The sequence below is a fragment of the Coturnix japonica genome, chromosome Z (genome assembly GCF_054131305.1).
Source record: "Coturnix japonica strain WE chromosome Z, WE-NBRP24, whole genome shotgun sequence".
Lineage (NCBI taxonomy): Eukaryota > Metazoa > Chordata > Aves > Galliformes > Phasianidae > Coturnix > Coturnix japonica.
In genome coordinates this window covers 64,953,938-64,969,766 of record NC_140702.1, presented here as the reverse complement: position 1 = coordinate 64,969,766, position 15,829 = coordinate 64,953,938, and the positions used below count along the sequence as shown (strand labels likewise).

Below are 15,829 nucleotides of genomic sequence, written 5' to 3'. Positions count from 1 at the left end.
GGCCCCGACTAGTCAACACAGCAAGGCCGCAGAGACACTGGCAATGAGACCCCGCCCGGCTCCCTGCCCTCATGGCCGCTGACAGGACCGCCTCCCCCTTCCGCCGCCGGGAGCCATCGTGACCACTCGGTCCCGCCTCAGCTCCGTTCCCGGCTCGACTCGGCTCGGCCCCATTGGCTCGGCTCGGTGAATCCGCCCCCGGTTGCATCAGCTTCGTTGTCCGGGACGCGCCTGCGCCGCTTCGTTCTCAGCCTTTCGCAGCCGCCCCTTCCACATTGCAGCCATGGCGAGCGCTGACGGGCAGGTGGGCCTTAAGCCGCGATGGTGCGGGCGGCGAGGGGCACAGGGGGTCCGTCCGGCTCTGCTCTCGCTCATGGAGCCTGGGGGTTGTGCGGAGGGGCAGCAGGGCCGGAGAGGGCAGGCAGTTCTTTCCCTATGAGCCTGGTGGGATTGGCTCCGTACTAAGAGAACTGGGCGGGCTTGGCAGGGCCGTGCTCCGACTTTTGGGGTTGGGGATAGAGTGCAAGCATCTGCTGGACGGTGAGGAGTTGTGTGTGTTCCCCGGTGTAGGTAAACGTTGTGGGAGACAAAAAGGCGGACTGTGGGAAGAAGAAAATGAAAGAAGCGTCCGGCGATGGAGGGCGTATGGAGGTGAGCAGCTGTCAGGCCACGGGGTGTTGGAAGGTGTAGTTGTGTGTGCTACTGACTTTGCTGCATGCCATCCCTCTGGTTTATTTATTTGCTGATGCAGAAGTGGTTGTGTTGCTCTTGACAGCAGGTTATCCTGTTGTCATGGGAGAGCAGCTCTGATTTCTCTAGGTGCTGCTTCATAGTGCAGCCCACTGTGCATCAGCAGGAGATAGGTAACAGGTCTGTGGGGCGGTGAAGGCCCATCAGAGATGCTGTGTCATTTCTGTGTTTGTGGTTGGTGTGAGTACACAATAGGCACAGAGCTGCTGGACTGCTCTGAGCTGGCAGCCATCAGCCTCAGTGCCTGCACTGACAGCCTGACGTCAGTGCAGGATGTGCTCAACAACCTCTTCAAACTGTTTTGTTCCTTGTGTTCTGTATTAAGGCAGCATTTACTACAAGTTTGAGCACAAGGTTAACAAACTATCTAGTAGTTCATTAATGTATCTTGTAGATGTATTAAACAGGTGCACAGTGGTGTGTATAATGTTACTATGTAATTGTAATAGTTGGCTGTTAAGTCATAGCACACACATAGCTGTAGACAGTCACATAGGCCTTTGTGAAAAGAATATGCATTCTGTTCACATTCTTGACATTGCGTGGTGTTAATATGTTGAATGTGCTTTTATTTTTCATGTTTAGCTGAATCCTTGGCCTGCATTTATCAATGAGCGTTTAGAGATGTACAATAAACTTAAAGCTGAGCATGATGCACTTCTTGCAGAACGAGCTGCTAATGATAGTAAACCCATTAAAGTTACATTACCTGATGGCAAGCTGGTTGATGCTGAGTCCTGGAAGACAACACCTTATCAAATTGCTTGTGGAATTAGGTATGATTCTATTCTATTATATACTTAGTAATTTTTAGGCTGATCCACATCTGCAAGTTGTGGCTGTGATCATTAACGTTAGCAAATGCAAGATCAGCTTCTGTAGGTAAGATCATTTGTGTGATGCTTCAGTTGGCTCCTAGAGTCAGCTAACATTAGAAATGTATTTTGCTTAACTGACTTTTATTGGCATGGGAGAATACCTATCAGAAAGAGCACATCTCCAGGTGACTTCCATCTCTTGTGGGGTGAATTTGAACAATGCAACCTGGACACTTTTAGTCAAAATTATGAAAACTGTGTGATTCCTAGAGGTGAAATACCATTATTTTATTGTTAATTAATGCTTTAATACTTAGTCACTGGAATCAAGGAAAGCCATTTTCCCTAGAAGAAGTGTGACTGTAGAATGACTGCATTAGAAACAGTATTTGATCATTTTTTAAATAGAAGCTCTGTCTCTTATTGCAGTAGGATTTTGGAGTCAGATAATCTAACTAAGTGCTAAGCACTTTGAGGTAGTCAGATATGTATGAATGTCTAATAAGCAGTACAGCTTTCCTCTTGCATGTCATTTCCTAAATGCTCAGGACTGGCTAAACTGCTCTTCCTTTGAAATTTATTTGCAGCATTATGCCCACTCAGAGCACTCCTAAGAAGTCATTTGCAACATGGTAGAGCAAATTTTGGGTATTTCTGTTTCTTGATTTTAAACAATAATAATACTATGTTTTTTTTGTTTTGTTTTTCTTTTTTTTTTTTTTTTTTTTTCCAGTCAAGGCTTAGCTGACAACACTGTTATTGCTAAAGTGAATAAGATGGTTTGGGATCTAGACCGTCCTTTGGAGGAGGACTGCACCTTGGAGCTACTCAAGTTTGAGGATGAAGAGGCTCAAGCAGTGAGTGTCTGCTAACTGAAATTTGTTTGCTTTTCAATTTGCATTAAACCTAGCCTCCAGCAGGTACTAGCATCATAACTGTGCTCAAGGGAAGAGAGAAGGAAAAAGATATGCAGTGTATGTACATCTCCATTTTCGTAATGGTTCCTTAGGACATGCAGGTAATGTATATTCTGCTGTGCATTCATTATGAAGTGTGCTAACTGTTGCTGTAGTTAGGCAAAGTGTGTAATATTTGCAGCCTTAATGTTAAGTCTTCTGAACCATCCAGTTTAGCACTGACTGCACAAGCAGTGATGAGTACAGAATTGCTAGTACGAATATCAGTGTGCTGAGTACACTTGCTCTTGTATTTATTTATTTTTAAATATACTGAAGTACCTATTTGCTTTGGCTATTCATTCTTTTAAGTGTAGATACTCAGTAAATTCGTAAATTCTGTCTTTTGGAAAAAGTTATTTGATGTAAGTAGCTGCAGATACATTACAGCAGAGATCTTGCATTCAAACATAGGATTTTCATACCACCTTAATGATGACTTCTGTAATACTGATGTTCTTCCCTGATTTGAGCACATAAAAGCAGAGTTAAATCTTAAAGGTTTATCTTTAATTTACTAACCCTTCAGGTGCACTACAAGATAAAGAGTGGGTTTTAGCTTTAAACTGTTCGATATCAGTGCAAGACTTCCCAGACTTTAATTGTTTATTGGACTATGGCCTTATGTTGCAAGCATACCTTTATGTTTATGCTGTCAGCAAAGCCAATCCATTGAAATTGATAGAAAAAAAGGCGTTGGATTAATTTCCTGGCTTCTAGACAAAGCTAAATCATTTCAACAGTGGCTGGAAATATGAGTTTTAATTTTCCAGACTGAAAAAAATGTAAAGTAAAGTAAAATCCAGTATTACTTTTTGGAAATACTGGATATTAGCATAGGAGCATTTCTGGGCCACTCGTTACTGTTCTGAAGGCTGCTATAATGCGGGGTCTGTATGAAGTACCCTGGGAAGCAAGTATTCAGAAAAGGTTTTATTTAAAATACTTAGAAATGTGTTGTGCATATTTGGACTTACCCCCATGCCCCTCCTTTTTTTTTTTTTTCTTTTTTTTTCTTCCTTTTTTTTGACTTCCATTAGGTATACTGGCACTCAAGTGCTCACATAATGGGTGAGGCTATGGAGAGAATCTATGGTGGATGTTTGTGCTATGGACCACCAATAGAAAATGGATTTTATTACGACATGTTCCTTGAGGATGGGTAGGTTTTATGTTTTTTCTTTTTTAGCGGTTGAGTGAGACAGCAGTTATATCAAAGTTTGTGTTACTTGCAACCAGATGAGAAAGTGCAAGTGAGAATGATGTGCTCTTCTGTGTGTTTATTTTAGGGGTGTATCAAGTAATGACTTCTCTGCTTTGGAAACATTGTGCAAAAAGATCATGAAGGAAAAGCAACCCTTTGAAAGACTGGAAGTTAAGAAGGAAACACTACTTGAAATGTTTAAGGTAGGTACTTGAGTGTTGTTATCACACCGTGCTCATACACTCTAAGTATTTGTAACTTCAGCCATATTTTCTGTTAGTGATAGAGGAAGGTCTTTCAAAATAGTTTTCATAAATGCATTTTTACAAACTCACTTGTGATATTTAACCTAATAAATAAATAACCAAATGTATCATTTAGATTCTTAGAAATGCATTAGATTTCTCTCCAGCTGTGAGAATTGTAGGTCTCTGTGACCTTGGCAATTTGTTTGAATTGGCATTCTTAATTTATTTCCCACAGATGTAAGTTTGCAAATGTGCAGTTGTATTATGCTGGCCATGGTAAAATCCTGTGCTGATACTAAACTGTATATGCTAGTGTATTCAGAAAGCGTCATGAAGTATTTTTTTAAGAATGAGGTAATCTGGGAAAGTTCAAGCAAGAATAAAATCTCATCTTTTTCTTTTGTAACTAGCTGTAAACAATTCCCTGGTGTTGTTCAGATAGATGTTACTTAGTTTTCTCTATTAAGATGCTAAAGAGTATCAATGTTATTTAGAGTGGAAGAGGCCTTAATAGGTCTTCAGCCCACTCTTGTGCTCAGGGCAATGTCATTACTGAAGTTGGATCAGATTCCTCAGGTATGGCGTGGTACTTTGTTCAACTGGAGCACCATGCTATACAGCAAAGTGTCTTTTGATGTACTGTAGCATCAAGTTTGCAGAAAGCTTAAACTGCTGGTCAGCTCTACTGCATTACAAGAAGTTAACATGTGTATGGTGTTCTTCTTCTCAGTATAACAAATTCAAGTGTCGCATCCTGAATGAGAAGGTCAATACTCCAACTACAACAGTATACAGGTAACTATGTATAATTAATATTATTTGGTATAATTTGCTACAACAAAGTATATTAAACAAATCTTTTTTCTATTTTTAGATGTGGTCCCTTGATAGATTTATGCAGAGGACCTCATGTTAGACATACTGGCAAGATAAAGAGCATAAAAATTCATAAGGTAGGAGCTGAAACTATCCTAGGCAAATGTGTTCATTGACAATGTATCAGTGTGTTTGGGCAATACAGCAGAGGATTATCCAAGAACATAACATGAAGTGGAAAACCTGGCTGTAAACTCAATTTAATCAACTGGCAAAGGATTGTGTGCTGTAGGAATGGTATTTAAGTGATGTGAAGACCAAATAGATGGCCAGGGACATCATTTCCAGCACATTTTGGGAAGTGGATGTGGCTTAATTCTTGGTTGAGGTGTATCAGTGAGAGTTCTTGTTTTAGCTCAGGCTCAGCTGATGGTTATAGCTCATTGTACAGAACAGATGAAACAGGATGGCTCCAGAGAGAGATAGTAGACTTGAGGAAGAAAAGGACTGTGTAGAACTTGAAACCAATTTTTACAATTTAGCTCTCTTTGTGCATTTTTTTCAACAGCGCTGTGTTTTTATGATTAAAACTCTATTCGTGCCATAGTTATTTTATTTAACAGCAGTTTGTTAAATTATTATGTGTGCCTTTTACAACAGACAGGAGCAATGAAACATGCAGGCTCTTCCTTTTATTCACCGTTTCACTTATTTTTCATGCACAGAATTCATCTACCTACTGGGAAGGCAAGGCTGATATGGAATCTCTCCAGAGAATCTATGGAATATCATTCCCAGATGCAAAAATGTTGAAGGAATGGGAAAAATTCCAGGAGGAGGCTAAAAACAGAGATCACAGAAAAATTGGACGGGTGAGGCATTCTGTGTGGTAATGTGTTTTACAAACATTTAATATATATATATATATGTATATGTATGTATGTATATATATATACATATATATAGGTAGCTTTGAATGCTATTAAAAGGTCTACTGCTTGGACTTCAGGAAAAATTGCAGAATATGCTATATAATGTCTTGAGGTCTGTGCTTAGATTCTCACATAAGCCAACTATAGCCCACATATATAATTAATATTTGCTTCTGCAGCGCTCTAATTATTCAATTATTGTTTGTCAGCAAGGGTTCTGTGTGCATGCAGTTAGGAATTGCACATAAACCTGAGTTTTTGGAGTACTGATAATTAAACAGTTACCTTCCCATGTGGATACTGATGGGGTTGCAAGTATTAATGAAATGCAACTGGTCTGTTGTTACTGATTTTCATTTTATTTTATTTTAAACCTTGGTGGTGCCCAGACAGTAGTAATTCATTTGTGAATGTTTATTGAGAAAAAAAAAAGGCTGTACAAGTACTAAGTTTTTCCAATATTTTTCTGCAGGATCAAGAGCTGTTTTTCTTTCATGAGCTCAGCCCTGGTAGCTGTTTTTTCTTACCAAAAGGAGCTTACATATATAATACCTTAATTGAATTCATCCGGGTAAGTAATGTCTTTGGAAATTGTCTTATGGAAGGAAGTGCTTAAACTTTAGAAAAACTACGTAAAAGTATGCTGCATACAACAGTGTAACAGCATGAATTGTCTTGAAATGAAGGGCTGTTAAAGCTCCTACCACATAAGCTGTGGAACTAAAGGAACCTGGTTTCTTACAACTGGTGTTTTAACAATGTTTGCCAAGTTATATTTTTATCACTGCAGTTAAAATAGTGATAATGACAACACATAGTAGAGCTAAGCTCACTCTATTGTTGTTTCACTGATCATTGTTGATTTTATTTAGTAAGTGTTAGACTTGGACTTGCTGAGCTAATTGTTTAAAAAATGAGGAAAAAATCCTGACCTACCTGTTGCAAAGTGTAAATATCTCTGTGTCTTATTATTAGATGTTTGGGCTGTAGTGTACTACCAAGTGTCATGGAGTAATTAGAGACTGCTGCTTTGCTTGGTTGGAAGGAACTTGTTCTTCTTGCTTACTACAGAGAAATTTTTGAGGGAAGGGTGGTGTGCTACCAACTCCAGCTTGTTTTCTTTTTTTTTTTTCTTTTTTTTCTTCCTTTTTCTTTAGTGATGGACTCTATTTTCATGGCTACAGAGCAAAGCCTGAGTACTGTTGTCTTCGCTTGCTTATTGATTATTTTATGTACTGGGTTTATTTTAGAGTGAGTATCGAAAACGTGGATTCCAAGAGGTTGTCACTCCGAATATTTACAACAGTAAACTATGGATGACTTCAGGGCACTGGCAGCATTACAGTGAAAACATGTTTTCCTTTGAAGTGGAGAAAGAAATATTTGCTCTGAAGCCTATGAACTGTCCAGGACACTGGTAAATGCACATGATCTTTGGATTAGATTTTCTGCTGATAAACAAACAAACAAACACAACAAAAATACTTGTCAGGAGTATTATGAGTCTTGTTATCTGTGAGCTTTCTCTACAGGGACCCCAAGAGATGCCTTGTTTTTTCTTTTTTTCTTTTTCTTTCTGTCATTACTGTGATTTTGTTTCAGAATTGAACCTTACCTTCATGCTGCAAAATCAATGTAGCCAAACTGGCTACCAGGGTACTGCCTGTTTTGTGGCAGTGTAGCCACCCAGGCTTCAGTGCTCACTTCAGGAGTTGCTACTATCAGTGTGTGAGGTGGAGGAATCCTCCTGCCCGTGTAAGAACATCTGATTTATTTTCCTGGGAAAAAAACCTAGGTATAAGTGACTGTTGAATTCAGATGACATCTCTAGCAGTGTGGGCATTTGCTTAAGTGCTGGCTGCTTCCTGTTGGCAGTTCTTTGCAGAATTTTGTTTCTGGATGAGTTTCAAGTAATGAACTTTTCCTTCAGCCTTATGTTTGATCATCGTCCAAGATCATGGCGTGAGCTGCCATTACGGTTGGCTGATTTTGGTGTTCTGCATCGAAATGAACTATCAGGAGCTCTGACAGGACTCACTAGAGTACGTCGGTTCCAGCAGGATGATGCTCACATCTTCTGTTCTGTGGAACAGGTACGGTCTGCTGTTAAATGAAATTGAGTGTTAAAATCAGAATTGCTGAATTTCCAACAGTTCAGACTGTATTTCCATTCTTATGTAGATAGAAGAGGAGATAAAGAGTTGTCTACAGTTCTTGCGTGCTGTTTACGATGTCTTTGGGTTTTCCTTTAAACTGAATCTCTCTACTCGTCCTGAAAAGTATCTGGGAGATATTGAAGTGTGGAATCGAGCTGAGAAGGTAAACAGTAATTTTATTACCTTTCTGTATGAAAGCAAGGCTGCAGCTGCAAGTTTCATAAGGGCATATTGCCTTTCTGGGAGGCAGTGTGGTAGATGTACATAAGAAATATATCTTAATAACTGTCTTCAGTTCTGGCTGCATAATAAAATAGCTTTCATAATATGCTGTGTATGGACAGTATGCTCTCCATACAGAAGCGATTTCCATGTCAGAATCAAATTGTCTTCTCCTTTCTCTTCTGCATTTTTGATGAAGTAAATAGTGGGAGTGAGGGAGGGAGGGAGGGAGGGAGGAGGGGAGGAGGGGAAAAGGATGAAAAGAACTAATTGTAACAGCCCTCGTGGTAAGATTTGAGGTATCTTCCAGAAAATCCAGCATTTTCATTATTAAAGCATTAGCCCTTGGTGGTGCAGTGGTGGAAATAAGATGGGGCATGAACAGATGTTAGTAACAGGGATGGATTCTCCCTCAATATTTACGAACTCTTTCTTAACGAGTTCTTGTACCTTATCTAATGCTGCTTGTTTGGCCTCTTAAAAAATGTATGCATTAGTTTCAATCTGAACTTTTTTAAACCTGAGTCTGGTAGTGTTAGATGGCTGCAGCAGCAGGCTTACCTAATGTGAGAAGTGAGAAACACTGAACACATATACTCTTTATCTCTAGCAACTGGAGAACAGCCTTAATGACTTTGGTGAGAAGTGGGAGTTGAACCCTGGTGATGGAGCTTTCTATGGACCTAAGGTGAGTGTGTTGATATGGACTTCTATCTGGGTTGGGGTTTTAGTTTTGTTTAGATTATGTACACAGAGGTCTCACAATTCCTTTCTTTCCAGTTAGGCTTCTGTAATCTTAGCAGTTGTGATAGCATGCAAATACTGTTCTTCATGGTACAGCAGACGGGCAGAAGGAAACACTGAAGTCTTTGTCTTTATAAAACTATGCCAACTATAGAATTTTTTGGAAAGAAAAGTGTTTGGCATGTGTTTATACAGAATGATAGACAGCTTCTGACAAATACCTGACCAGAACGAAGACTTTGTCTAAGTAACACCTGAAGTGCTTTGAGTTAAAAAAAATAAATTAAGAATGTAAGAAATAAAAATGGGAGAGATAGATGGTTACTGCTGTTAGATACGTTGTTTCCCATATCTTACAGAGAAAATAGTGGGGTGCTGCTCTTATTTTTTTTAATTCATCATCTTTGTCAAAAAGACAGCCTTTACTTTCAACCTGTCTTGCATGTTCCCTACCGGTGTAACTTTACAGCTAAATTTTTCAGCGTTAGTCTGTGTTTCTGAAGCATTGGTGCTGTTCAGTTTTGGCTGGAGGATAAAAAGCAAAACGGAGTCTTAAACTGACAGACTGGTACAGAGACTGTAAAAAGGCCTGAAGTAGGAAGGAAGGTGTGGGTTTGTTTGTTTTTTTGCTGTTGTTTCTCTGTGATCTTGTCCTTTACGTAGCTTTATTTGCTGCTTAAATTGGAGTTGGTATATTAAAAAGTATGAACAGAAGGTGGCACTGTTAGATCAGCATAGTGTGTTAGAAATGCTCATTTGGGTGATCAGTGAATGAATTGTAATACAATAATCCTGTAGAATACAAGCAAAAAGAAAATCCTAAGCCTGTATTCTTATTTAGGAAAAGAATGTAATAAGGGGATAAATAATCAATTGTAATTAAGTTTATTAAACAGATTTCTGAAAAACGTTGCTTTTACTAACTTGGCTTATTAGCACTGCTGGTGGGCTCTGGTATTAAAAAAGACCCTTGCATAGTTTCTGTGTCTTTGTAAGAGCTTCTTCAGCTGTACAGATGAAGTAGAGATTTCTAGAAATTTTCTGATATCTTTGAGCATGAGGACAAAAAACCTTACAGCGTTGCTTGTAAATGCTTCCCTAATAGATACAAATTTAATCTACGTTTGTATTCAGTCATCTAGTAAACTAGTTCTGATTTTTGTCTTTGTATGCTGATTGAATCAATTTCATTTTATGGGTTGTAGGTGGAACGTTCTGTAACAGCTTATCATTCATAATGTGAAATGCAAACAAGATTCAGTAATTTCCTCAGCTCATTTGAAAGGAGGCAAATAGCTGCAGGAACACTTTCCTTTGTTAACCTTAATTTACTTTAGTGTATTAGGAGCCAAGATTAAGGTTAAGCAAGCAAATGTATAGCTTTTTGGCTTGGTCTTAATGTGAATTGTTTAAAGTTGCATTGTGAAGAGAAGCTCCGTGTTCAGGATAGAGCGCTTTTTGTGTTTTGTAAATGGATGGTTTGAGTTTCTATCAGAAAAAAAGTAATTTACAACCTTTTTTGATTTCTTTAATTGTAGCTGAGCTGTTACAAACGCTGGCTTCAGAGTTCAGAACTATTTTGACAGTTACTATTTTGCCAAGTGACTTCAGAACAGCACTTCATTGTCTTTCAGCATTTAACACACTGATCAAACACATTCACATGCTGGGAAAGAGTTGAAGAAAGTGGCTGAATTCACTAGATCAGTGAGGTCCTGATAATATAAATTGACTGCTTTCTAGTTGTCTACTTGTCCAACTTCAGTCCAAAGTGTAATCAAGATAAAAGTGTCAGATGCAATAAATAGATTAGGTATCTATAGTAAAGACAGTTCTTAATAAGACCATGTGTGATTTATTAATATGATCTATTGGTAAGTGGATTATTTTACAATACAATGTGCATCCTGTGTTCAGGATTTTTGGAAACAAGTGCTCAGTTTGGAGCAAAAACCTTACCTGCCGTCCTTCCCTTAATGTGCTGCTGAGTTTATTCAGTGAAAAGACTCATGAAAGTCCAGTGAAAAACCAAGCAAACTCACAAAAAATGGTATTGAGATATTAACTGTAGTTCCTTCTAAAGTGACTTGTCTCCATATGCTCACCCTGTTTTTAGGTCTGACATTGTTTGAATAAGAATCCACGAGTCATTTTAAATCATAATGTAGTATAAAGTGTGTTGTCTAAACCCACATATACTTTCACTGTACTCTGTGAGTGAAGACTTCCATCTTAACATGAATTTATTTTTGGTGTGGCATGCTTCATCTTAAACTCTGGTAAAAGCTTTCTTCTTCTGTTTCATAAGATTGACATTCAGATTAAAGATGCCATTGGACGCTACCACCAGTGTGCTACAATCCAGCTAGACTTTCAGCTGTCAATCAGATTTAACCTCACCTTTGTCAGGTAAGCACAGAGGCTGATGTTCTTAATTACTATATAATTTAACTTTTCTGTTATTCATATGTGTATCCAACTTTATTTGCAGCCATGATGGTAATGACAAGACAAGGCCAGTTATCATTCACCGGGCTATCCTGGGCTCTGTGGAGAGAATGATTGCGATTTTGACTGAAAACTATGGAGGCAAATGGTAATACTGAAAAGTAGATTCTAGTTTGAGCAAACACTTTTATATGAAACATAAATTAGCTCTAAGCATGCAACTGTCAGTAGAGTTCATACTACTTGCTTGCTACTTAGGTATACCATAGGTGTATCACAAGGCAATTCTCTCTGAATCCCTTTCTTCAGATATGAAATTATAATAGATACAGTAGCACGTGGTACCATTCTTGAACATACACAAGGTGTGTATCTCTCACCTTGCTCTTCCAGGTTTGATGCCTAGCAAAGAGTTTATGGTGGTAATTTCCTTTACCTGCTGCAGTATAGTGACCCCACTTATGATGACAAGACTCAAAAGTTAGATATTTTCCCAGTGTTTGTTAGTAAAGAAGTTAGTGACTCAATTATGTGTGTAAAATGTAACCCTAGTCTTCAGGTCAAAAAGTACTTTTGCCCATCCTGCAGTTCTTTTAGACACTCTATAGTTTTTTGGAGGGTGAACTGTAACTTTAATATGGGGCTGTCAATGCCTCTGGACCCAAAATAAGCTGCTGGCTTAATGGATCCCTTCTGTAGATTTTAGTCTCACCTGTTACTAGCTTCTTCCATTCTGAAAAATATTAAAAGCTCTTTAACTTTCTTTTCTTGATTATTGAAGGCCACTCTGGCTGTCTCCACAGCAAGTAATGGTAGTACCAGTGGGACCAACTTGTGATGAATATGCTCAAAAGGTGAAGTATGTGGTTTTGGTTTTGTTGTTTGGTTTGTTTCAGATATACTGTATTTAGCACCTAGCTGCTATTTCCCTGTGACAAATAATATTAGTAATTATTTTAGGTTTTTGCAAGTATCATTTGTTCATTGACGTGACAGTAAGCTGCTGAAGATATAAATGGATTTTAAAGAGGAACTGAAATAGATGTTGGTGATTCCAGTATCAAATGCTTATCTTTGTGAGGTTTTGGCACTTCAAGTTCCAGTTCTCTCTGTCAGTGTCCATCTTGCAGAGCATTAAGAAAGATGAAAATTCTCTGCATCTTTGGCATCTGTCAGACTTTCTTTTGTATTTCTTTCAAACTCATATTAAATAGTCTGCAAAATCAATACATAAAAATTTACAAACAGCTTTTAATTGAAAGCTTCACCATTCTACTGCCGTTCACAGTATCAGATTGAAATAGATACTAGTCCTAAACATGAGGTGTTTACATCAATGCTTAGCAGTCCACTGTGTATGATTGCAGACCTCATTTTGTGCTTTGAACAAGGCTCATCTCCAAGGCTTAAGCTGATGATAGTGCGTTTGTTTTAAAGAGGTCAGATAAGCTTGACTGGCTTAACTTGACAGGTCACAATTAGGATATTTTGTGATGATGAACTATTGTAACAGTTTAAACATGTTTTCTCCTAGGTCAGACAACAATTCCATGATGCTGGGTTAATGGCGGATATTGATGTAGATCCTGGGTGCACACTGAACAAGAAGATCAGAAATGCTCAGCTTGCCCAGTACAACTTTATTCTGGGTAATGTATAGTGCACTTGTATCTTATACTGGCTTACCTTTTCAGTGAGGTTCTCTGAGCAGGTGGTAGTGTTTTAGCTCACTTTGCTCCTCCAGAGACTCCATTTCAGATGGTCTCTTCTGTACATCTGATGAGCATTCCTTGCCTGAATGGCTTTTAGTGAAAAAGATGCCTGTTTTGTGTCTCAAAGCGTTATTGATGCTACAGAAAAATTCCTTTGCTGTTTTCTGATCAGCGGTGAGGAGACACATGTTAAAACCAATGTCACTTGTCAGTCAGGTTGTTAATTTTGATTGTGGATTTAGTTTAAAAACCGCAAACAAAAGATGAAAGTACCAGGAAACAAAATTCTCACCTGATGTAAGTTCAAAGGCTGTTTCAAAGAGATTTTAGGTAGCTGCAGCTACCTGCACTCAGTAGAGAAATGCAATCCTTTAGCTAACAGCAAGAACATTACATAAACTTCATGTTAGTAATGCTGCATGTAGAGATTATCTTGGTATCTGTGAGTGTTTAATTAGCAAGCCTTTGGGCTTTGCTATTAGACTATCTTCTTGTTTTTGTAAAGAACAAGCCAACTAATAGCTCTTGGTTATTTGCGGTCAGGTTGTGTTTCTGATGTTTTTTTGCTTTTGCATTACGTTTATTTATCATTTTAACTTCCTTACTCCCTTTAATATAAAACTGGGCTTACTCATTTTTCTTATAGCAAAACGTGAGTAAGGAAAATTTATAATATACTGAAGTCTGTTGGGTGACAGGAGATTAAACACAGCTGTTGGCTGTTACAGACCTAAGTTGGAATACCTAGGAGGGGGACCTGCTAGGAGACCTGGGAGGGTATGTTAGTTGCTAACGTTTTAGAATTTTTGTAAAATATAACAGCGTTTTAAGGGAACAGTTGGGAAGAGGCTTTTAAGTGGTAATTTTATCTTTCTGTATCTTGGTTGTTCCTAGTTGTTGGTGAAAAGGAAAAGGCAAGTGGAACAGTTAACATCCGTACCAGAGATAACAAGGTGCATGGTGAGCGTACAGTTGCTGATACTGTGAAGAGACTGCTGGAACTGAAACGTTCTCGTTCCAAACAAGCTGAAGAGGAATTTTAACACCACCTGTTCAACATGACGTAAAATGGTTCTAGTTTTCCTAACTCTGTTAACCACAGAGTTGTTTGCAGTGTACCAGGTTTGCAGAAATGTTCTGTCAGACATTTCTCTTTTTGTAAAAATCAGTTTCTCACAAACCTTGAAGTAAAATTTTCTGGCCTCTAAACAATGACAGATGAAGCAAGATGAAATGACTTTCTGTGACTGCAAGAGAAGATGGAGATATTAATTGGGGATATCTACTGTGCTCTAGCTACCATATTAAAAATAAAATATGTTTTGATAACAAATGTTCTTCATGAAAGTTTTAAAAGAAACCTGCAGCTTAAGGAACTACATAGCAATGCTACACTGCAACAGCTTTACAAATTTCTACTTCGACAAGGTGATACCTTGCAGTCTTGTCTGCTGGTTCTACACCAATTACATTTGTTGACTCTGAACATTTCACAGTCACATAGGCTGGGAAATGAGTAGAAATCTCCTTGCTTAGTAGCTGCTGGTACCTCTGGGAGGGTTCCAGCACTCACTGCTGAGTGCTCCAGCCATGGGGCTGTCTGCCACATAGCACTGAGCTACTGACCAAGGCTAAGCTATGCCCTTCTCCAGAGGCAGCACCAGAAAAATGCTCTAAGCTCAGTGTTGCTTCAAGAGAGGACATGTCTGGAAGAGGTACAGAATAGTAGGGCCAAAAAGAAGCAGCTAAGGAAAACAGAATTGTTAGGACCAGGTGATACTGCGATGTGCTACTTCTCAATGTGGGAGAAACTCCTTTTGTGGAATATTTCCATACCAGCCTTCCAATCCAGGATATCACAAAGTAAGCAGCCCCTAATTTTAGTTTAGTTTTTGCACTGTTTGACAAGGCAGTTGTCAAATTCCTGTTGCTGAAAAAAGAAAACCCAAACAGCTGGGATGTAGTGATGCTTTTTTGTGTGTTAATCTTAACTGACCTGAACACCTTCCAGAAGTGGTCAACAACTGGTCTTCTGGAAAGAAAGTGCATTCTAATACAGCCACAGTTAATGTTAGACCTTTTGCATTCAAGTCTGAGGCCAGATTTGAACCATCTTATTGTACAAAAAGCTTCCAGCTCTCATAATTTCCTGTGTCACCTGGGAAGAAAATTTTCATCTATCCTTTTCTCACCAATCTTTTTCAGGTATGGATGATTTATCAGCATTTGAGTCCAGCAAATTTTAACAAAAGCTTTTTGATGCTCCTTTGTCAGACCAGTAACATTCTATTTGGTTGCTTAGAATAAAAGAAAGAATTGACTGTGAAAGCAGCAAAGCGGTGGAAAATTATTTCAGTGAAGATGGAGTACGTTTAAAGTACCTTAATCTAATGATCTATTTTTTTCATCTGCTTTGCTTTGCTATGAATTGGAAAGAATAGAGTGGGATCTAATGTAAGTTGTCCTTGTGGCAGGAGGACTTCATCACATGTTGAAATGAAGTCAGAGTAGAGACCAGTGCTACAGGGAAGAGCCACTAGCTCCGTTTCTCTCTGAGAATCACATCTTAAACTGCCTTTCAGATACGATGATGTATCTGCATGTATTTCTGTTGGATGGGTCCCTGTGCGTGCTAGTAGACATGTAATGAAATAATGGTGCTGTAAAATGCTGGCTACTACTGCGTATAACTCAGCAGATGTCAGTTTTGGACAAATTGTCCTTTGGCCAACCTGATTTGCATAGATCATACTGATAGATTGTGTAGTTCATCGATGGAAAAACCCTATGAAACAAACACGTAAGTACATGAAAAATGTATTA

At 38.7% G+C, this 15,829-nt stretch overlaps 1 protein-coding gene across 1 annotated transcript; it reads left to right on the top strand.

Annotated features, from left to right (window-relative positions):
• The first annotated feature begins 274 nt into the window (after positions 1 to 274).
• On the top strand, positions 275 to 14,339 carry TARS1 (threonyl-tRNA synthetase 1). The gene is made up of 19 exons (XM_015848412.3): positions 275 to 304; positions 571 to 651; positions 1,336 to 1,526; positions 2,302 to 2,425; positions 3,565 to 3,686; positions 3,814 to 3,931; positions 4,707 to 4,771; positions 4,851 to 4,929; positions 5,518 to 5,664; positions 6,197 to 6,295; positions 6,975 to 7,141; positions 7,655 to 7,817; positions 7,906 to 8,043; positions 8,713 to 8,790; positions 11,155 to 11,255; positions 11,338 to 11,442; positions 12,076 to 12,148; positions 12,829 to 12,943; positions 13,901 to 14,339. The coding sequence occupies exons 1-19, from the start codon at positions 284 to 286 to the stop codon at positions 14,047 to 14,049; spliced, it is 2,136 nt and encodes a 711-aa protein (XP_015703898.3). The 5' UTR covers positions 275 to 283; the 3' UTR covers positions 14,050 to 14,339.
• The last annotated feature ends 1,490 nt before the right edge of the window (positions 14,340 to 15,829 follow it).

Bases quoted from the DNA above. Each gene is read 5' to 3' on its own strand.
- TARS1 (XM_015848412.3), top strand. From the start codon at position 284: ATGGCGAGCGCTGACGGGCAG. The intron at 305-570 runs GTGGGCCTTAAG...TCCCCGGTGTAG, and splicing joins TGGCGAGCGCTGACGGGCAG to GTAAACGTTGTGGGAGACAA. The intron at 12,149-12,828 runs GTGAAGTATGTG...GTTTTCTCCTAG, and splicing joins GTGATGAATATGCTCAAAAG to GTCAGACAACAATTCCATGA.